The 23677-nt window shown below is 36.3% G+C and overlaps 1 protein-coding gene across 2 annotated transcripts in view; it reads left to right on the top strand.

Annotated features, from left to right (window-relative positions):
- The window catches only part of LOC150104295 (protein bicaudal C homolog 1-A-like), a 321235-nt gene extending 297819 nt beyond the window's left edge, over nt 1–23416 (top strand). For both annotated transcript variants that reach the window (XM_090396901.1, XM_090396900.1), the window contains exons 18-19: nt 993–1089; nt 21043–23416. In XM_090396901.1, coding sequence (XP_090253027.1) covers nt 993–1089; nt 21043–21173 — 228 coding nt within the window. In that variant the 3' untranslated portion in view covers nt 21174–23416. The remainder of the gene's footprint in view (nt 1–992; nt 1090–21042) is intronic.
- Nucleotides 23417–23677: the final 261 nt, after the last annotated feature.

The following is a 23677-nucleotide window of genomic DNA, read 5'->3' as shown; positions in this document are numbered from 1 at the left end:
CTATCTGTCTTTCCTTTCTCCTAATACTATTCAGGCTCTCTTGCACCTCTATACTAACTACTCTAGGCCTATGATGAACACACTTTTTCACCTCAAAAGTCAAAACTGATCAGGGAACATATCCTTATGGATGTGTATAATGCTATGCATTATACATGTCCATAAGGATATGTACCTTGCATTATGGGATACTAAGGCAATTAATGTGAAGTCATTAGTCCAGTCGTGAAGATACTTCATGTGCAAACTTTGTTTGATTACACTTGGTTAAAGGATGGAACCAAGAATATAATTTCTTGCCATCTTTTAATTTATGGTGTAGTTAATAGTGCCTTAGATGCGGCATGGTAGATATGATCATATAAGATTTCTGAGAAATAAGGCTAATTTGAAGGGAAATTATTAATGCAAACTTAATCATGCAGTACTATTGTAGTATCTCCTGTACATCCCATGAGAGCATATATCAGGATTTGATTATGATAATAATATTGTTTGAAGTTTTCAAAGTTACAAATTAAAATCCTATCTTCTCATCATATATAAAAAGTTTAGTTAGATATTGAAAGTTAATATAGACATGGTGCTATAATTTTTAACAGATCCAGACTTTCTTTTTTGTGCAAAGTCTCATATAATTAATTCAAGTGTGAAGCAGTGTGGAGGATATACTGGCGAAAGATTTTAAAGGGTGGGGGGGGGGTATCTGGCTCAGGTAAGTTGTATTATTCTTCTAGTTGAAACTCAAAATGAACTGTAAAACTCACACATAGTTTACACAGTAATACTGAGATGCTTTTCATATTCTTCATGTTGCTTTCATCTACGCATGCATAAATTCATTCTAATCTGATAAGACCATCTACCAACAGATTTCTGCAAATTGAGGCAAAAGCTACTCTCTCTTTAGAGAATAAAAGAATTTATTTATATTCACTTAGTGTTCATTATGCTAAAATTAATAATGTAATACAATATTTTTATACTTTCAGATTGATGTGCCAACATTTTTAACAATGTCAGACCAAGACCTTCAGGGATTAGGTATTACCTATGGAGCAAGACGAAAAATGTTATGGATGATTTCAGGTATGATTTGATTCTTTATTTTGGTTTGGTAGGCATACTTCATCTTTTCTTTATTGGGTACTCTGACATCATTAAATCTGTGGAAAGAGAATCCTGCTCATTATAGTAAAATACATGTTGATAAATGTCTGAGTTTATATAAAACTTTTTTGGAAATAAAACTGCATAGCTGCAATCACAAACTGCAATACAATTCTGCATTGACACAAATTTCCTCATTTGTTTTATCAGCATACACTGTCATTTCCATTCTTGATATCATTTTCATCTATAACAGTAGACCTTATTTGCTATTTCTACCTCATTTTAAAAATTCCAGGTTATATTATCACTGTTTACACATAGCTTAGCCTGAACTCTCCTGTTTTTGATTCGTTGACTAAAAATGTCTTTGCATGTTAAACTCATACTCTTGCTGCACTTGTTTTTTATAGATTCCATTTCCATCATAATAGGTACCTCAGTAAGGATTGGTATCTTCTTTCATGACTAATCAATTAGATCACACTTATTATTTAGTTATACAGGTCTCTAGCTTTACATTTAAATGACTGGTTTTAAAGGCCAGCAAGATAATCTTGTAGGGGAAAGTTCTCTCTCTCTCTCTTTGTGTGTGTGTGGGGGGGGGGGAGGGGCTGTCGAGATGTATAGATATATACCTTCATGGACATTGACCCAATGACAATTCGGTTATCACTGTTGTATTGAAAATTTTCCACTACAGATAATTTCATTACTAATTGATAGTATTTGATAAATAATTAAAAGTTAATTTTAAAAAAGCCAGGCACCTTTCTATCTCCTCCCCTCCCACATACACAGAAAAATCATCATCATCATTTTTATTATTATTATTAATGTACGGGCACCTCCATGGAGTCTGAAGATTCATTGCGGGAGACCCAAACTATCAACACAATCTATCATACCTCTCTTTGAACTCATTAACAGACAAAGCACTCGCAACTGACTCTGGCAACACTTTCCACTCATTCACAACTCTTCAAGCAAAAAATCTGGTTCTCACACCCCTACTAACCACACCATTATTCAACTTCCAGGGATGATCCCTTGTTCTGGTCCCACCAGTCAAATGCTGAAACATTTCGCCTGCATCTATCCTATGAAACTCTTAAAGCAACTCTTTTTATCCTGTCAACCAACTTCTGCAATCCACACACTCTCAATCTATCACAAACCACTCACCATCTTGGTCGTTTGCCTGTGAATCCTTTTCACCACTTCCTCACAACATATCAAGGCCTTATAAAAGGAATAACAACTTCTTTATCTATAGTTGTTAATGTGTTCTTCAGTAGCCAGTAATCTTATGGGTTACCTTAGCAATATGTCCACTAAACTTTAAATCTCTGTCTATCAAACCCCTAAATCTCCTGCTTTATCTATTTCCTGGCATACAGTGCCATCAATGTGATACACAGCTTGTAATCTATTTATCCTGAAATGCATAACTTTACATTTCCCCACATTAAACTGACACCCATTATCTTTATCCTAGCAGTCTATTTAAATCATCCTGCAAGCTCTCCACATCGCATTGATTAACCATTACTCTACCTAATTTCGCATCATCAGCAAACAACTGAATATTTCCTTTCAGGTTATTTCCTATATCCATTACATACAAATTAAACAGCAATGGTCCTAGCACCGAACCTTGCAGCACAACCTGTCTTCACCTTGATTCTTCCCCTCCATATATCACTTTTTGATATCTGGCCAGCAGCTGCCCTCTTATCTACTTAACCAGTGTCATATCCATCCCCATTTTTCTAATTTGCATAACAGAGTTCCATGTGGTATTTTGTGAAATGCCTTTGCAAAATCCAGCAGAATCATCATGGTTTACCACCAAGCCTGAGATATTGATTGGTCTATAATTTGCTATTGCAACCTTAGAACTTCCCTTATGTAAGGGAATTATTTTGCTTTCTTTCCACTCCCTTGGAACTCTACCAGACCTGAGACTTAAACAGCCTAATCAGAGGCATTTCCAGTTTCATTGCACACTGCTGCAAAACCCAAGCTGATATCCCATTTAATTCTCTACCTGCATTCACATTGAGTTTCTTCAGTATCCTGAGAACCTCCAATTCATCCGCTTCTGCTCCCACATTAGTGTCTGTCACTCAGTAAGTCTATTATTTTATCTGCTTCTGTCACCTCATGACCATCATCACTCAGTAAGGTTAATCTTCTATAGTAATTCTTCCTCTTACTTGCTGCATAATCCCAAATAACTCTTTGGGATTTCCTTTGGCTTGCTTGGCTAGATTTTTCTCATAATCTGATTTTGCCTTCCTTGCCGTGCTGGTTACCTTTCTTGCCTACGCCTTGTACTGTTTGTGAGTTTGCTGGTCACCTTTCTCTTTATATACCCTTCACGGCATTTTCTTCTTCTATAGCTCGTGCTTAATAATAGTACTCATCTATATAAATTCTACCTGATTAAACCCTCTTTACCTTAGGAATACAACTTAAATTGCTTCCTCTAGATGACCCTATCTAGAGGAAGCAATTTAACCATCTCCCATGCACTACTAACATCCTTACCCTGCAGTGTTTTATGTCATGGGATGGATTTAAGCTTCTTCCTAAGCTTGTCATAATCACCTGCCTTGTACTTCTGCATATACCCCTTCTTGACAGAATTTTCTTCATGTTGTACAATCCCCCAAGTCAAGACTCCATGGTTACTTTCACCAGTCAGAGTCAATGTGATTGCCTTGGTTATGTATAGCTCTTCTGATCCTATGACCAGGTCCAATACCCTCACACCCCTACTCTCCCTCCATCACATTCTGCCTCAAGGAGTTATCTCTTAAGAGGTATAGGTGAAAAATATACCCAGTTGCTTCAAACCATTTATGAAAATAGTGAAGGCACCTATCAGGTCAGGAGAGCATAGACTTCTTTAGGATGGAGAGAGGTATCAAACAAGGTGATCCATTACTCCCAAACTTTTTACAGTAGTCTTCGAAGCCATTTTCAGGGACCTGGATTGGGATGATTATGATATTAATATTCAGAGGAAGATGTTAAACAATTTACATTTTGCAGATAATGTCGTTCTGTTTACTGATGATGGTGGCTCTCAACTTAATATGATGATCAATTTCCTTGCTTTTAATCAAGCATTAAAAGCAAGGAGGTCTAACAATAAACTATCATAAAACAAAAATGACAAACTATGAACATATTCCTATTGATGTTGAAAATACTATAATGGAATATGTAGAGAACTACAAACACTTAGGACAACTGATCTCCATGTCAAATCACTTTGATCATGAAATCCAGTGCAGAATTGACAGTGCTTGGAAGAGCTACTGGGAATGAAGCATTGGATGAAAGGGGACCTCCCCATTTGTCTAAAAAAGAAAACTATTACATATGATTATCCTGCCAACTTTGACTTATGATTCCCAGACTTGGGCACAAACCACTAAACAGACAAAAAAAGCTCCAAGTTTGCAAAGAGCAATGGAGAGGAGTTTACTCAGAGTATCCAGACTAGATGGAACAAGGACCCAAGAAAAATAAGACATCATTTGGAGACTAGGAAATAAAAATGGGATTGGGCAGGCCACTTGGCAAGATATCAAGATGATAGATGGTCAACGAGAGCAACAGAGTATCTGCTGAGTGAAGGAATGAGAAAAAGATGGAGAGATGGCTCAGTGTCACATGGACAAGAGTGGCCCAGGATAGGAGAGAGTGGGAGAGGTCTTTGTCCTGCATCTAGGCTAACAACAATAACAGGTGTATAAATTCCATTTCCTTCCTTCCATGTGATCTTTCTTCCTTCTAGTCTGTATCTCCATAGTTGGAAGTCCCCATAATAATTGCTCAGCCTGTACACTCATCGTACTAATTTGCTGATGCATGTCTTACATATATACATCAGCGAAGTATAAACTTTGCTTTTGTAGACTGCGTTCACCTTTAAGCTATCAGATTATATGATATTTTTGAAATTCAGGTTGTACCACAATATTAATATACAATATACTCCTTTCTCTGCTTTTTATTCTGCTTTTCACCTTTTTTCTTGCTTTACATTTTGATACTGGAATTTTACAAGAACACGATGTGCAGTAGTTTACTTTCTGTAGGAAATGCAAATCTTGTTTCTCTCATTCAGAGACTGTTTGTTTTTGTTTTGAAGCTGAACTGTTTGCTAGTATTTATTTTGTACTGAAATGTTAAAAGCACTTTTATTCTAATTTTTTACAATTCTTTTTAACTTTTACTATAGGGGTACTTAAGGTCAAAGCTTGAATTGCTTGGAGGAGACCTCCATGTAGCCTTTTAAGGAATGCAGAGAATTGATTGCAGCTTCTGACCTAATGTCCAGTCCTCACCTTCTCATAGTGCATCATGTTCAGTATCTAACTGGGTACTGAACGAACAAGGATGGGCTAGCAGTTTGGGATTTAGCTGACCAAATTGTATTCTTATTGGCATTAAACCATAATGCAGTATGATGGTACACCATGACAGAATTTTGTGCCATCTGGGGAATCACCTGATTAAACAAGGCCACACTTTTTTGTCAGGGAACCAGGGCAAACAGCAAAAAGTCAGCTACTAGAACAAATCCCAACTCACCATCAGCAGAGTTCAAGATTGAAACATCAGCATAAGAAGCATCAATGGAAAAGAAATGGAACCAGCAGAAAAATCAGATTAGAGTAACATAATATGAGTTAGTGAAGCAAAGAAAAAAAACAGGTGAGATCTTTCTAATCAACAAATCTAAGATGTTATATTTAAGCAATAACAATTAGGGAAAAGGAGTAGCTATAGTATTCAACGCTAAATATGAGGATAATCTTCTTGAATGTGGGCAAATATTAGAATGGGGAACTTGACAATGAGACTTGTTTGCACCTATGGTCCCATAGAAGGTTCTACTACAGAAAAGGTGAAAGAATTTTTTGAGGCATAAAAGAAGGTAGCTTACACAACTAAAAAGAAAAGTTGGTTCTTGTTGGAGATCTAAACAGCAGAGTAGGAAATGACTACCAGACATGTGGAAATATTCAGTGCAAATTTGGAGAAAAGACCAAAGCTAATAATAATGGTAAGTACCTCCTGCACTTTTATTTAGGAAAAGGATTAGTTATTACTAGCACTGTTTCCACATAAAAATGTGATAAAATTCACATGGAAAGAAGATGCAAAAAATAAGAAAAATCCCATTAACTATGTTATTGTTGATAGCAATGTTTTCTTACTGGTTCAGGATATGGAGTATACAGAGAATTTCAAATTGGAAATGATCATTTAGTTTTGAGAAGGTTAAAATTAGATTTCATATTGAAAAGGAGATGTAAGAGTTTTAAAATGAATCAGAGTTGAACAGCTTTTGGTGGTGAAATATAGACTAAAATATACAAGCATTATTCAAGGGGAAAAAAGAAAGATTTTGAAAACAAGAACTAAACCTTGGAAATTCAGTGGAATACCCTGAAGAAAACATTGATTCAGCCAGAGAAGCATGTGGTGAGGTTGTCTGAAAAGATAGAAAATAAGAACTCCATAGTGGACTGAAGAAATTAGAGGTAGTCAATGAAAAGAAGAAAGCTTTATCAAATTCCTGGCAAGTGATTCAGCTTGTGCTCTGAGAGAATACAGAGATACATGTAAGAAAGCAAAGCACTGTGTAAAACTATCTAAACAGAAGTCATGGGAAGACTTTGGTAAGAACATAAATATCAGGAAGGTGGTAAAATATTCTGGAGGCTGTTGAAGAAGCTTAGAAATAGAGAAAAAAGTACTGCAGAAGGAATCAGAGATAATGAAGGTTACATGAAAACTGAAGATGAAGATATTATAGAAGTTTGTAGTAATTACTTTGAAAGATTGCTAAATGAAACAAGCAGTTGCAGAACAGTATTACAAAACACTCAAGAGGAATGCAATAGAAATACATACTAATGCTTGAAGTAGAAAAAACCTGAATGTGGAAAGGCAGCTGGAGTAGATAATATTCAACTAGAGGATAGAATTCCAAATGATTGGAATAGAACTCTTGTAGTAACCATTTATATTAACCATTATGGTGGGACGTTAATAGTCGGAATATTAGAAAAATTGGAGAAGAGGTGCTAGGTATAACATCAGGAAAGGGACCACCTGAGGATAAGGAGGCATGGTGGTGGAATGAGGAGGTGCAGTTGGAGATCAAGGAAAAGAAAGAGGCAAAGAAAAAATGGGACATGACCGGAACTAGAGCCGACAAGGAGGCATATAGATTAGCAAAGAAAAATGCAAAGAGAGCTGTGGCAAGGGCGAAAGCGAGGGCAGTTGATGAGGTTTATGAAGAACTGGAGAGAAACAGTGGCGAAGCTCAGTTGTTGAGAATAGCGAAGCCAGAGATAAGGCCTCGAAAGACATAACATCAGTCAAGCAGATAAAGGATGCCTCAGGAGTAGTATTACAAGATGAGGACAAAATCAGAGGAAGATGGAAAGAATATTTCTGAAAACTACTAAATGAGGAGAATCCAAGAGAGAGGTGCAAGGATGGAGAGGTAAATGAGAGACCGGTGCAAGACATAAGTAGAGAGGAAGTGGTTTGGGTACTGAGAAAAATGAAGAATGGAAAGTCTGTGGGAGCAGACCAGATACCTGGGGAAGTGTGGAAAAGTTTGGGCAGTGAGGGCGTGGATATGTTATGGGATCTGATGTGTAAAATAGCCCAACAGGAAAAGATACCAGAGGAATGGAGAAAAAGTATTCTCGTCCCAATCTACAAAGGAAGAGGAGATGTTCAAGACTGTGGCAACTATAGAGGAATCAAGCTGATGTCACACACATTAAAAATATGGGAAAGAGTAATTGAAGCAAGGTTACGGCAGGAAACGAAAATTGGTGAGGAGCAGTTTGGATTTATGCCAGGAAAAGGGACAACAGATGCAATATTTGCGCTAAGGCAATTGATGGAGAAATATAGAGAGATGCAAGTGGATCTGCACATGGTGTTTATAGACCTGGAAAAGGCATGCGACAGAGTGGCCAGGCAGGAGGTATGGAGGTGTATGAGGAAGAAGGGGGTATCGGAGAAGTACGTGAGGTTGGTGAAGGAGATGTATGAGGGAACAGAAACTCAGGTCAGGTCTAGTGTCGGCATGACAGAAGGGTTCCCTATTGTCGTAGGGCTACACCAAGGGTCAGCTCTGAGCCCCTACCTCTTTGACCTGGTCATGGATGTACTAGTGGAGGATGTCAAGAAGGAGGCACCATGGAGCATGCTGTTTGCCGATGACATTGTTCTATGCGAATCATCTCGAGAGAAGCTTGAAAATACCCTGGAAGAGTGGAGAAAGGCATTGGAGAAGAGCGGCATGAGATTTAACCAGGTGAAGACTGAATATATGTCAACGGGGAGTGACGAGGATATCGTCATATGACTCCAGGGTGAAAGGCTAATTTCAGGGAAGAAATTCAAGTACCTTTGGTCGGTTGTTGAGAGGAATGGTGACCTGGATGAGGAAATACAGCACCGAATAACATGCGGTTGGATGAATTGGAGGAAGATGAGCGGGGTCCTGTGCGACAAGAGAGTGAGTTGTAAGAGAAAAGGAAAGCTCTATAAGATGGTGGTGAGGCCGGCGATGCTCCATGGTGCGGAGACATGGCCTATAACCAAGGCACAGGAGAGGAAGATGGAGGTAGCGGAGATGCGGATGTTGAGATGGATGAGTGGTGTGACAAAGAAGGACAGGATAAGGAATCCCTACATCAGATGGATGGTTAAGGTGGGACCAATTGGCAAGAAGATACAAGAAAGTAGGCTGAGGTGGTTTGGACATGTTGAGAGGAAGGGTGAGGAGTATGTTGGTAAACGAGTGGAGTATATGGAGTTGGAGGGAAGGAGGAAAAGAGGCAGGCCCAAGCTCAGGTGGAGGGATAAGATGACAGAGGATCTTAGGGAGAAAGGATGGAGTCCGAAGGATGCTCTGGACCGGAGAACTTGGAAGAGGAAGGTTAAAGATTGGTGCGCCGACCCATGGGATAAGGCAGAGTGAAAGAAGTAACCATTTATAAAAAAGGGAGGTAAAAATTGAATGAGAATTACAGAAGAATTGTCCCACCAATTTTTTCTAGTAAGATTTATGCAAGCATACTTGAGAAAAGGCTAAGAAAAATTGTGAAAGGGGAACTTTAGGAAAAACAAGCTGGATTGGTGAAACAGTGGTTATCAGGATCAGATTTAATTTAAGACAAATAATTGAGAACTCATGAAAATATACAAGCATCTGTATTTAAGTTTTGTAGATCTGGAAAAGGCATATGACAAGGTACCAAGAGAAAAGCTGTTCAAAACGCTACAGCAGTTATATGGTGTAAATGTGACATTGTATCAAGCAATACTTAGTCTGTATTTGAGTTGTAAGTTAGTAGCTAAAATTGAAGGAGCTACAGGAAGATGGTTTAATGTTAAATCAGGTGTGAGACAAGGGTGAAACATTATCTCCACTGGTATTCATCATCTGTATCAATTGCATTATGAAGAAAAGTGGCATTAAACCTGATATCAAAGTTGGAAATGTTAATCTTAGTTGTTTACTTTATGCAGATGATGTTAATATTCTAAATAAATCTAGTCCAAGTCTGACTAAATTGAATAACTTCTGTAATAAATTTATTATGAAAAATCAGCAATAAAAAGACAGACAATGAAAATAAGCAGAAATATTGAAAACATCAATTGCATCCTGAATGGAGAACCTTTAGAACAAGTAAAACATTTTAAGCTATTTTGGAACAATTTTTAAGTGAAGATGACAAATTTAAACATGGAAATAGATAACAGAATTATCAAAGATGGTATGGTAGTTGTCGGTGTAATGGTGAACTGAATAAATTTATATGAAATAACAGAGAAATTAGTCAAAATACAAAACTAGCTGTATACAAGGCATTGTTCAAACCAATTTAATTTTTGGATCTGAGAGCTGGGTCAGAAATAAAACACTTGATCAAAGACATGATCACTGATATGAGAGTTCTGAGAAAGATTATGGTAGTGAACAGATATCAATGTGGTATCATATAAAAAATGAGGATATTAGGAAAGAACTTGACATTGCTAGCATTCAGGAATGTGTTAGCAGATGTAATCCCAGGTGTTATGTGCACTTAAACAGAATGTGAGAGGAAAGGTTAGCAAAACAAATATTCTTTGCAAGGATGGCAAGAAAAAGATATTTTTCTGCATAATAGTTAAAGATATTTCAGTCTTGGCAGATAACAGATTAATTTGGAAGAAAATTGTCAACAGAAAGTTAGTAATGATATGACTTTTTCATGTAATACTATCATGATATTCTGTACCCCCACTCAGGATACATTCAGGAATCTGTTGCTGTTACTACACTGCTTACAAAGAAATCAACAGACATGCCCATGGGCAAGGTGCATTGTGGCATGTAATGTTATGTGTTTGTAACTGGTATAAATTGGAGGGATATAATGCTCCCAAGTCAGGGAAACTGTCTGGGTGAAATGGCTGTGAGAAGGGAACTGGCAGAGTTTGAACGAGGCATTGTGATAAGATGCCATGTTGCAGGAAGTCTATTGCACGCTTACTACATACAGCGGATGACCCCCACACTCCAAACATGACTGTAGGATGCTACAAAGGATAATATGTAAAAACCACCATTTTTAAGCCAGCACATTGAATTTGGAGTTCTGGGCATCGACTGAATATGAATCTGTGCAAAACATCCAGAACCAATGCTCACAACATGGATTTCCATGGTAGGGCTGCAATATGCAAGCCCCACATGGAGTGCTTAACCCCAACTATGAAATATGGAGGTGGCAGTATGATGGTATGAATTCCGAGAAGTATCTGAACATTATGGACAGTGCAATGCTTCCTACTTTTTGGTGTTTCTGCAGAACTAACTGTTGTCTCTTTCATCAAGACATTGCACCATGTCATAAAGCTGCTGCTATAACTGTGGTTTGTGGACGTGAACATTAATACACTTGACTGGTCTCCACAGAGTCCTGATCTCAACCTTAACATCAACTCAGGACAAATGACTATGTTCAATTGGATTGGTAGACACAATAACTAATCACAGCCACTGATTTCTAGATGCTGTTGTCTCAGCACACCCTGCCTCACCTTCTGGGTGGTTTGAAACCATTAGAATGCTAAGAATTTGAACCACTGCACCATCTGTATGTATCTTCAAAGGTGTCCATATTTGTGACTGCACACCTGGGCTATTAACGCAAATATGATGCAATGTTTATGCATTGAAAAGTGCTCTTTTCGTGAAGCATTAGTATATAGTTTAATTTTAGGAATCGCGCAAAACCAGGAAACAATTAGGGAGTCTTTAACAGGAATAAGTGCAAAAATATAATATTGGTGATATTGCTATTCTGTGGGTGTGCACCACTCTTCCAAGCAATGTATATAATTTCTTTTATTTCAAAGGCCTTTTCTAGCTTGCTTCTTTAACAGTTATTTATAGTATTTTAAAATACTATAAATGACCAAGCAAGTCAGTGCATTTATACATCATATGTTTAGCTTCATTAATTATTTTTTCTTACTATCTTTGCAACATTCTGCTCTTATTCTGTATGATTGTTTTTCAGATGTTTTGTGTTTGATTGCTAGACAGTTACATTAACTTAATATTATCTGAAATTTAAATACATCTCAAAGATAGTGAACATTTCTGGTATATAAGTTCATAAGTTGTAGCTGTTACTTAGGATTTCCTTGTCAGCAGAACATTTTTAAAATGGAAGAAATTCATTAACTTGGTTTTAATGGATGTGTATCAGGGGTGTAATTGGGTAAGTAATAATTTGTCTCATTCTTCTGTTGTACTTTATATAACAAAATTATACATCTAAATTATTTTATTTTCATTAGGAAAGGAAGGTCTGTTTAGTTATCATACAACAGCTTAATATTTTTTACCTCACAGATAAAGAATTAACTTGTGTATATTATACCAATATTCTTCTTCTTCTGCAGCTTTTCCCACTTAAGTAGGGTCACTGTTTGTGGTGAGTCTCCTCCACAACCTCCTGTCTTGGGCTGTAGCCACATCAAGTTCTTCATCCTCAAGTTCTTCTCCACCATCTCCCTCCATCTCTTCTTTGGCTGTCCGCGCTTCCTCCCTCCTCATCACATGACCAAACCATCTCAATCTTGCCTCCTGTATCTTTGCTCGTAAGTTCGTAACTTTCACCGTTCCCCTTACATAATCATTTCTCAGACGATCCTTTCTGGTCACACTGCACATCCACCTAAGCATTCTCATCTCTGCTACCTCCATCCTGCTGATGTTATTTTTCCTCAGGGCCACAGTTTCCATATCATACGTCATAGCTGGTCTCACTACTGTCCTGTAGATTTTGCCTTTAAGATTGATCGGTATCCTCTTATCGCATAGCACTCCAGCCATCTCTCTCTCTCTCCAGTTCCTCCATCCCGCTTGTATCCTGCATCCCACTGACCTTCCTGATGACATTTCCTTCCAGCTCTAGATCTGTCTCCTGGCTGCCATCCACTTTGCAACACACACAATCTGTCTTACCTCTGCTCAGTCTCATACCTCTCTCTTCCAGTACTTTCCTCCAACTTTCCAGTTTAGCTGCCACTTCTTCTCTTGATTCTGCACACAGCACGATGTCATCTGCATACAACACAGTCCAAGGAGCGTCTTCTCTCATCTCCTCTGTCATCACCTCCATCACAATATTAAACAGGAATGGACTTAATGCTGACCCTTGATACAAGCCAACTGTCACTGGAAAACTTTCTCTCTCCCAGGCAGGTTCAAACTCTTGTCTTCACATTTCTGTACATCTCCTGCACCAACCTGACACATTTCTCCGGTACCTTCTTCTCCGTCAAACACCTCCAGACTTCTTGCCTTGGCACTCTATCACAAGCTTTCTCCAGATCAATAAAAACCAGATGTAGCTCCCGTTGCTTCTCTCGAAACTTTTCCATCATCTGTCGTCGATCGACCAGGCATGAAGCCAAATTGCTCCTTTGCAATCTCCACCTCCTTCCTCAGTCTTCCATCAAGAACCCTCTCTAGGATCTTCATTGTGTGGGACATCAACTTTATTCCTCTGTAATTCTTACAGTCTTGGGAATCCCTTTTACTCTTGTATATTATACCAATATATCTCTCTAATTTACAGTTTTAAAAGAAATTTACTTATACCACCTATCGATCATTAGTTCAGTCTTGCAGTTTAGAAAGTTGACTTTGGCTTACTAGCATTCTATCACTTTTCTCCTCTCATTGTGTGATCGAGGTGATTTATGTATACTAGTCATTCATCGTTTGTCCCTCCCATCTGTGTGAATGAAGGTGAGCTCTTACAAAGTTGATTGACTGCTGAAATTTTCAGGTTGTTATGGATTTTAATATGGTATGTATCATACATTTCATTCATTATGAAAATTTCAGGAAGGCAACTTTAACTGAATGTTAATTCTTATTTTCATTTTGATAATTTGCTTTATGCAGATGATGTTGTACTTCTAATTGTATCCAGTGCAACTCTTCAGGATTCTATAATTAAACTGAATAACAGCTGTAACAAATTTGGCATGAAAATCAGCAAAAAAAGGACGAAAACTACAAAAATAGGCAGGAATTTTAAAAAAACTTCAGCTTGCGGTACAATTTTTAGTGAAGATAGTAAATTAAATATGGAAATAGACAAAAAAATAAGCAATGCTAGTATGGTGAGGAGTGAGTAAGATAAAGTTATATGGAATAAGAGAGAAATTAGCCAAAACACTAAACTAGTTTTAAGTTATGGATCTGGTTGGGTTAGAAATAAAACACTAGATCAAAAATTAGAGACCACAGATATGAGAGTCAAGAGCCTCTGTTGCTCAGTCAGTATAGACAAAACCCTTTGGTCAGAAAGATCTGGATTCCTGGTCTCATATGGTGGTAGGGAGTTTTTTCACCCAGAAACTCGCTTTTTTTTGTTTCCCAGAACAGACAAACCGACCCATGAACATGTGCATCCACAGACATGGACACACGCATCCACCGAGAGGCATAGGGCTAACCACCTTATCCTCGAGATACAGTAGCAGTTAAGTGTAGAAAAATCCTCGACATTGCAAGGTAAAAGAGGAGGGAAGGAATAAGAAGATATTGTTGAAATTGTTACAATTTTATTAAATACATCATAGCTGTGAATGTTTATAAGAGTGAAATGAGATGCACTGGAGTGCAGACCTGCATACAGTAGAATGTATGCATCCTGTGGGCTGTGTGTTTGACATGACAGATGTACTGATTCTACAGAGATGGTTGATAGGTGGAATGGAGTAGGTCTTTTTAATCCAAATAGTAATTTGCAAAGAATAGGAGATAGTGACCTGCTCTTGGCATTTCTTTCAGCTTGTTCATAGAGTTTTCATTCTTCCAGGTGAAATAGTCTTATTTAACAAGAAATTTAAATAACTAAATCATTCTGAAGGAAATTCTTGGAATAAAAGCATCAAAGGAATATTTGTAAAGAGGAAGGATTGGGCCTTAATGTTTGAAACAAAATCTGGTGTTTTTGGTATATGAATTTAAGTGATCTCTAAATGGAGAATGTACAGAATTTTGTGATTCTTTAAAACAAACTGTCAGTTAGCCTTAAAGAAAATTTAATCTGTGTATTTTGGCATACTGTGAATTTCTGGGTTGTCTATCATGTGACATATCCTTAAGGTTTTTTTTTTTTTTTTAATTGATTGGTCTATTTAATTTGGCTTTTCTTTTCCACTTCCACTGACCATGCTTGGAAGAGATACCAGGGTAGTTGCTATAAACAGTAATTTAATGCAAATTGCTTATTTACTAACTATAAAATACTCTTGATCTTTTCTTAACCAATTATCCTTTCAAGTATATCCTAGAGGTTATCTCTTCTCTCTATAAGCCCAACACATAAAATAATCTGAGTTTCTTCTGCTGTGGAATGCTTTTACTTAATTTATTATTATTATTATTCGTGACACCTCCAAGGAGTCTGAAAACTCATCGTGGGAGGATACCTCTCCATCTCCACTACTACTACTACCAATCACCTACATCAACTGCCCACCACCACAGCTAGCATTTTTTGTCTGTAAATTGCGTGTGTTCTGAAGGGCCGATTTATATGTATGTGGGATGAAAAACCAGAGTTTCTGGGAGAAAAAACCCTGTTACCTCCGTATGAGATCAGCTAACTCACCTTCGATTGAAAAATTCCATATAAAGATTCCTCCCATTACGATGAGAATCGAAGGGCGCAACGTACCGTCATTCTTCCAATTGCGCTACGGAGGTGCTTAATCACTGAACTGCTTGCCTTTTGGCATTACAATGGCAGCTTGTGAGATTCCATTTGAACGTCTGTTTTTTTTTTTCACACACATGTAGAATAGCTTGACGAATGGTCAAAGCATAGGGCAGTTTGCAAAGGTGATACAGGATGTATGTTAATTATGTTAATAATAGGGCACTAACCGGCTTGGCAGAGGACCAGAAAGCTCTTACTATTTGATCAAGAGGAAGCTTAGTGCATTTGATTTACAAAGCCTGCTTTAGATTTGTTGATGGTTTTTTTGCACTTACATGCTATAGCATAATCTGTGTGAGAAGCTAGAATCTTTAGCTTGAACCATTAAGTATATGCTTCATTTTTAGCTTGTATTGCTTTGACATGTTCGTTGGAAAACAAAGACTTGCATAAGTGTTGGAGATTTTGAGTGGAATGGGAATGAATAATTTTTGTTATTAGATCAGAGTGGATTAGAAGAGTAGAAGCAATAATCAGACTATAGAAAAGAGGCATAGAAATCCAGAAAGTAAATCCAAATTCGCAACATTCAGTGATGAATAACAGATTGGATTCGGATGATGTCTTAAGAGTGATATACATTGTTGATGTTGGTATTCATGATATGATGAAGTCCCAGGATGATTAGTGAGGTATGGAAATGTTTTTAACATAGTTTATTGTTTAGTTGGATTTCATTTTTAATTTCAGAACACTAATTTTTTATGATGTCTTTTTAAATTTGATGCTCTTGTAGGTGCATTTTTATCAGAACAATAAAAACTACTTATTTTTGCATCACATGCTTTTTCAGTCATCATCTTCCTATGATACATTGACACGCATAATATTTCCCATCTGTTTTTATTGTAAAGTGTTCAAAAACAGCAGACTTTGTTGACACTTTTTTGTCATTATGAATTTTTTCATGGGTTGCCACTTTCACTAATATAATATATAAATTATCATAAAATCTGTTTTATTTTGAAATTTGCGAAGAACTTGAAATTAAATTATAACCTGAAAAAAAAAAGGTTAATCGAATTATCTGTGAAATTGGAAATTTTAACATATTATTTATATACAATTTAAATTCATTAGGAATCAGTCAGTACACTTTTACCAACTCTGACTCCACAACTCTGCCCTTCCCAATGTTTTCTTTTTTTTGCAGCTCTTGCTTTGCATCTTTACTTGTCCACTTAATACCCACTTTGTTTATCCTCCTGATCTTTGGTATGCAGTCTGATACTGCTTCTCTCAATCTATGACCACTTCCCATGCACTACTATCATTCTTTCCATATATCTTCTCCAGCCATGGCACTGTTCCAAGATGACTCCTAAGTCTACCATAATTACCAGCTTTATGGTTCAACATAAAACCTTTCTTGAAAGAGAATTCCATGTATTTGGCAACTTCCCAGAACAAGACTTGCATGGTCACTCTCTCACCAGTTAGAGGTAGAGTATCTACCTTGGTTATGGATATATCATCTGATGCTGTTGCCAGATCCAACACTCTCTTACCCCTGGTTCCACTATAACATTTTGTTTCAGGTAATTATCCCTTAGCAACTGTATAAATCACGTGTCCATTTTGCCATGCCGCTTTCCTCTCTCTCCAATCTATATCTCCATAGTTAGTCTTCCATAATAATTGTTTGACCTGCAGTCATTGTGCTAATCTGCTGATGCATGGCAACTACATACAAGCATTTATTATTATTATTATTACCCCAAGACCTCATGGAGTCAAAGACTGATCTGGGAGGTCCTTTTATCACACACACAGCTCATCATACCATCCCTTGAACACATTCAAACATCTTGCAGACACCACACTCTCAGGCAAGGCATTCCAATCATTTACAACTCTGCACGAAAAAAAACCTGCCTCTCACTCCCCTACTCATACCCTCTTTATACAGTTTCCAAGGATGACCTCTGGTTCTCCCACTATTTTCTGTAGAACTTCTCCAGCATTGTAGAACTTCTACAATGCTGGATATGATAGAGACCTACATTGTAGGTCTCTATCATATCTCCCGTCTTCCTCCTGTCCACCAGACTCTGCAAATTACATCTTCTCAATCTTTCCTCATACTCGACATTCCAGACGTCAGAAACTACCTTAGTCAATCGCCTTTGGACCCTTTCCAACATCTCTTCACTCTTCTGAAAACCAGGTGACCAAATCTGGGCACAGTAGTCCATATGTGGCCTAATCAAAACCTTATACAACGGAACAAGAATCTCACGTCAGTGTCCTCCGCATCATTCCCAGAAGCCTTTGTGTGTTGTCTTCACAATTTTGGCTATGTGTCCCCTAAATTTTAGATCCTTATCCACTATCACCCCAGATCTCTTATTTACTCTACCTCCAACAATACATTCTCACCAAGCATAAATTCTGCATTCCATCTTTGTTTTCCAAATTTTAAAACCTTACGTTTTGCAACATTGAACTCGCATCCCCATTTCCTTGCCCAATCACTCAATTTATTCAAGTCTTCTTGTAAGGCCACAACATCTTCACTACTCTTCATGGTTTGTCCCAACTTTGCATCATCTGCAAACAACTGAATATCTCCATCCAAATCTTCACTGATATCATTAATATACAAGTTAAACAGTAATGGCCCTAAAACAGATCCCTGAGGCACTCCACTAGTGACTTTCCTTTTCCTGGATATCACTCCCCCATACCTATTAGACAGCCATTCTCCAATCCAATGCACTAATCTAATATCCAACCCCATTTGCTGTAGTTTGACTATCAACTTATCGTGTGGTAATCTATCAAAAGCCTTTGCAAAATCTAAGTATATTACTGTGTATCCTTCTTCTCTGTCCAAGGAAGCAGTCACTTTATTGTAATAAGTAAGTAGATTACTAAAACATGACCTCCCTTATTATATAATAATAAGAAAGGGAGGGAATAGAACCAGCAACTCTTTTCTAGAGAAGAACCATGCAATAGCTACTTCACAATTTCAAGAAATGGTGCAGCAGTGTTTCACTGCATGACGAAAGTAATCCACCATCTAGTGAACTAGTTGGCATTTCCTCCAACTTTAAAGCAGCAATACTCTCCTTTCCAGAGCCTTGTTTGTGAAAAGAGGCCATAGTACAGGAAAGATGATACTGCCTAATGAAGAGAGAGAGAGAGACAGGTCATATATTGAGACAAGGTTATATTGTGAACCAGTCAATTAATGACCCATATGTTCATTAAATCATTTTACTTACTGATTAATGCAAAAGTTAGGCAATAAGGCTGTACTTAAAACAGCAGACTTATAACTTATCTAATAAATGCTTATTAGATAATAATAAACATTTATTATTTATTTTCAGAAATAACAGTTAATGATATTTTGGCATAAAAACATCATCAACCAATGAACTGTTTCTGTGCATTTACAATTTATGCATTTATGATATACCTTTAAATAATTGAAAGTCCTGTGCTGTGTTATATTTAGCATTTGTTAAGCTATATTAAAGCATAATAAAAAGACAGGGTGATTATAATTAAAGTTCACATTTCGAAAGGCTTTAACTGGATAACTACTGGGCAGTGGTTTTACATTTAACATGATGATGCATGTGGCAATGGAATTTTGTTTTGCACAAAAACCGTCAGTTCTAAAATTTGCCACTAGGGCAATACATGTAAATTATGTATGATAACTCCTGGTATGCAGTGAAGTTCTGCGACTGCACCATTAATGCAAATAACAAATGTTCCCATTGACATGCTTTGAATGAAGCTTCTATACTGTGGAATGTATCAGTTTAACATATTGTCTGTTTTTGAGCAGACAACATGTTAAAGCACAATATTACCATTACAGAAGGATTGTGCACTTCTCGTGAAGTTGATTTACCAAAATAACAGCTGTACTTTGAGAGCATTGTGAAAATTCAGAACATTAAAGAGATTAAAAATGGGTCCTCTGACTTCAAATGGTTTATGTAGAAAGATCCGGAAAGTTGAAGAGACAGGTTCCTTAATGTCAAATCTGGCAGAGGATGGAAGCTATGGAAATGGCAGATAGTAGAGGAAATAGTCACAGCATTAGAGGGAGAAAGGATGGCAAATGTCATAGGAAGCATCAGTGCCCGACATATTGCAATTTTTTTAGATGAATCCATAAGCACAGTTGACAAAGTCATAAGGCAAATTCTGTGCTGTTATCCCTACAAGATTTCCCACATTCAAGAATTTCTTAATCCTGACTGGGGTGCATGCACGAGAAACATTTGTCCTCCAGTTTCTTGCTCGACTGAACTGGACAATGACTGGCCATGGAACAATTTCTGGACTGATGAAGCTAACTTCCATCTGGACGGTGCTTCGAATACGTACATCTGCAGAATTTGGGCAACCACAAACCCACACGGCATTGACAGATTCTGCTTCATTCCCCGAAGGCCACCGTTTGGTGTAGTTTTACAGTGGAATTCATTATCGGACTTCAAGGAGTTTGGTCCTGCTGATCTCATTACCTGCACTGTTAATGGCCAATGATATGCATCTCTTAGCCATATCAGGTGATTCCAACAGCGTCAGTGCCTGGATTCTGGAATGTAAAAGTGCTTCAGCACTCTCTTTAAATAACCGCCTAAACCTACACCAATGTAAAAGGAGAGTATTGAACCATAGGTTATAGTAGTTACTATCACCTCCATGATGTGCAAGGCGAGATTTTTCAGGTTTATTGTTGTTGATATAAAATTGGTTTTCTTGTAATCGTTTTTCAACAGAACATCCTGTTTGTCCAAAGTATGAGCAGAGGCAGTCACACTGACCTTGGGAAAAAACCAGGGAGGGAGAGAGAGGGGATGGGACTGTTTATATTTCTTGGATGGTAACCAAGAGGAGATTTGCTGATAGGGAAAAATGCATGAGCTAAATTGTATCTTTTCAAGATCCTAGCAGTTGTCTCAGAGATACCTGTGATATATAGGATGGAAACTTGCCATACTGGTTCATGGTTCTAGGTAGTGGGGCTTGTAAGAGTCCAAGATGCATTTTGTAGAAAAGCAGAGTATCACTATTTTCATTGTATAATATGAATCCAAAAATTGTAACTTTAACGATTTTTCCTGTACTCTAAATAGGCAACCTAATTTTAGTAGATTTTCTGTTACCCTTTTTTTTATTACATAAAACTGTCATCTACTCTATATTAACTTTGTCATTGGTAGATTCATCTTAGGAAGGCCTTATTTGCTAATGCTTCTTATTAGCATTGGTTTATAATTATATAAATGATTAAAATATTATGGTAGTATAATCCATTCATTAGAAATTGTTATTGCTGAAACTGAACAAGACAAAACTGAGATTTTGTACATAACTTCCATACTGGTGGGATGGGTTAGAGAAAATGTTGAAAGCATGCTTGTAGAAATAAATTTTGATAAGTCCATAAAGAAATAAGAGAATATCTAGTTCATATCAGTATGACACAAGTTAGGAAAATATTTGTTCTGTTTAATTTCTGATATTAAAAAAAAAAAAAAAAAAAATTGAATTGAATTGTAACTTATTGGTAGTTAAACATCCAATTTGTTTTTTTCAGAGCTATCACAGCAAAAGATTTCCCAAGAAGACAAAGGTTTTTTTCATGCTCCTGGTGCTGAAAGAGGATCCCTTTTTTCTCGACTAGCTCTACAGAGGCCTTCACCACGACTTGTGGATCCGTGCTGGTGACACAGAAAATTTTGCACATAGTTCCTCATTGTCCATCCTTATTAAAGCTCTCAAATGAAAGAATTCTGCCTCTTGCAATACTTTATTCACGAAGTGTTCATTCAGATGGGGATTCAACGAATAAACATTTGTACATTCTTTCGCACATCTTATATATCCAAAGAGAATAAAGTGTGTAAGAGAAGTTTGTTTTATTTACTTGACGATAATAGTTATTTGCAGGTGCTGCAAAATTTGTGGTTACTAGATTACGCTATGGAATGTTTCACATGAACTGTTTTTTTAACTATTGTGTGATATGTTGAGAATTTTGTATATGAACGTTCGATGGAATCATTTGTTTATTTAAGTATAATTCATATTTCAAATGTCAATACTCTCCCCCCCCCCTTAATCTCCATTCCCAAGTAGTCAATGTATGCACTTATCAATAAGCAGGTGACAATTTAATTACTCCCTGTATTTTATTACTAAATTATTTTGCTATTATTTCTTTCCTGTGACTATGATTACACTAGTGATTGCCAGTATATACCAAGAGAAACGTGGTCATTAGAAAAAAAGAGAGAAAATTTTTATTTGATTTGTGCCATACATTCATAACTATGCCTCACTTAAAAAAGTGCCAAATAAATCTTTAGACATGGACCTCCTTAATAGGGCTTTACTCATGAATTTACTGTAAAATAAAGTTATATGTAAATTTGATAAATGAAATTCAGATATTTTGAAAATGTAGCAGTTCATTACAGACTTCAATGAAGTAAAAATTGTGTGTGTGAATTTTGTGAATCTTAAAGCCTTAACTTTAATTTTAAAATGCAGTTGATGAAATTTCAACAAAATGGTTTGCAACCTAAAATCATCTATGCAGTGACATGTTATTTTATTCATGTCCTTTTGCCAGTGTTCCTTATGGTGCTAATTCTACATAGTTACTGTTGCCAAAGGTGTTTTTCACCATTACAGTGATTTTACAAAAATCATAAATTGTGATAACAAAGTGCAATAGAGATGCCAAAGAACACATGTATTTTTGTAGTAAACAGAAAATTTTCTTCAAGGTTTGACCTTGTATATCAGGTTTGAGGGGATCATGTTATCTTGTTCATAATAAATATAGTAGCTATATATGTGTGTATATATATGTATACAGCATATCGCTGTTTTCTGAAGAAATGTATGGTTGTTATTTTACACAATGTCTAAACTATATCAGATAATTTGTTTCAAAGTTAAATGCAATGAAAAGTGCAGTGTCTGTAATTTCATTTTAGAGCAGCTTTTGATCTCTTCACAGGCAATAATCTTAGCAAACTATTCTCTTATTAAAAAGAATTGCCCTTCATTTTTATGTATAAGTGAAACAACTGAATGCTATAATGACCTCTACTTCAACAAGTAGAAATTACTGTGAGCTTTAATTAATATTCTTTGATTTTTAGCAAAGATTTTTTGACTACATGGTATTGTCAACTAGTTAAGTCAAATTGATAGTTGCATTGCCAGATATGGTTTAGTTATAAGGTTCTACTCTAATTATCATAATCATGGTAACTAATTTTATGTAATTTTGTTGAACTATATCAGTTACTGCAAGAAGTGACTAATATAATTGAAAAGAATTATAATGCAGAATAATTTTTATGATATTTTATCTATTTGATAAATTAAATTTTATTAGAACTAGAGTAGTTTAATAGAGCTACTCATGACTTGTATTACTAAAAGCATATGTTGCAGATGAGTTTAATTTTATACTTAGCATTATTAAATATTCTTCCTTATTCCTAACTTAATTTTTTTTTCCTCTTCCATTTATTGACTTGTGCAATATTTAATGTTTTGATCACTGATTGCTCAAGGGATCGTAATTAGATGGTAGAAAGTGGACATTACAAGAATTTGTTGTTTTTTTAGAATACCTATTTTGTTTTAATTTTTGTTTGTACAAAAATTGTACAGTTTTCCATACCTTCAAGTAACATGCAAGTTTGATGCTAATGATATGTTGAAATCTGATTGTAAGCTGTCATATTTTTTATGTTTTTGAAGCATTTTGCTTAGCTAGTCAAAATTTCTCTATGAAAATTGCAATATATATATATATATATTACTTTGCTTTTTTATATTGTGGAGTATTTCTATATACAACTTACCATGCATTTTTGTAATAATCAGAACAAAATACTGTTTAAACATTAATTCTTGTATTTCTTCACAGTATATTTTTGATACTGTCTTTTTTTTTTTGCCTTTTTTTACTTTCAAGGTAGTTTGTGAATAAAAAAAATTCTATTTAATTTTTTTCCATTTTGTTTATTGTAGATGTTAAATTTTTTGTAATCATTTATACCTCAATGTAAACAATTAATAATATAAAATGGATTGGTTTCTGAACCAAGTTAAGAATTACCCTTACCTTTTCAAGTGAGATATGGTGATCCAAAATTTGCTGAAATTTGCACTTAATGTCTATGATATTTCAGTATTTGCACTAAAAA

The sequence above is a fragment of the Typopeltis vanoorti genome, chromosome 8 (genome assembly GCF_054136105.1).
Source record: "Typopeltis vanoorti isolate ZY-2024b chromosome 8, IOZ_Tvanoo_1.0, whole genome shotgun sequence".
In the NCBI taxonomy this organism is placed as follows: domain Eukaryota; kingdom Metazoa; phylum Arthropoda; class Arachnida; order Uropygi; family Thelyphonidae; genus Typopeltis; species Typopeltis vanoorti.
Note: the sequence above shows the minus strand (reverse complement) of the source record. Positions and strands in the feature narration are given on the sequence as shown.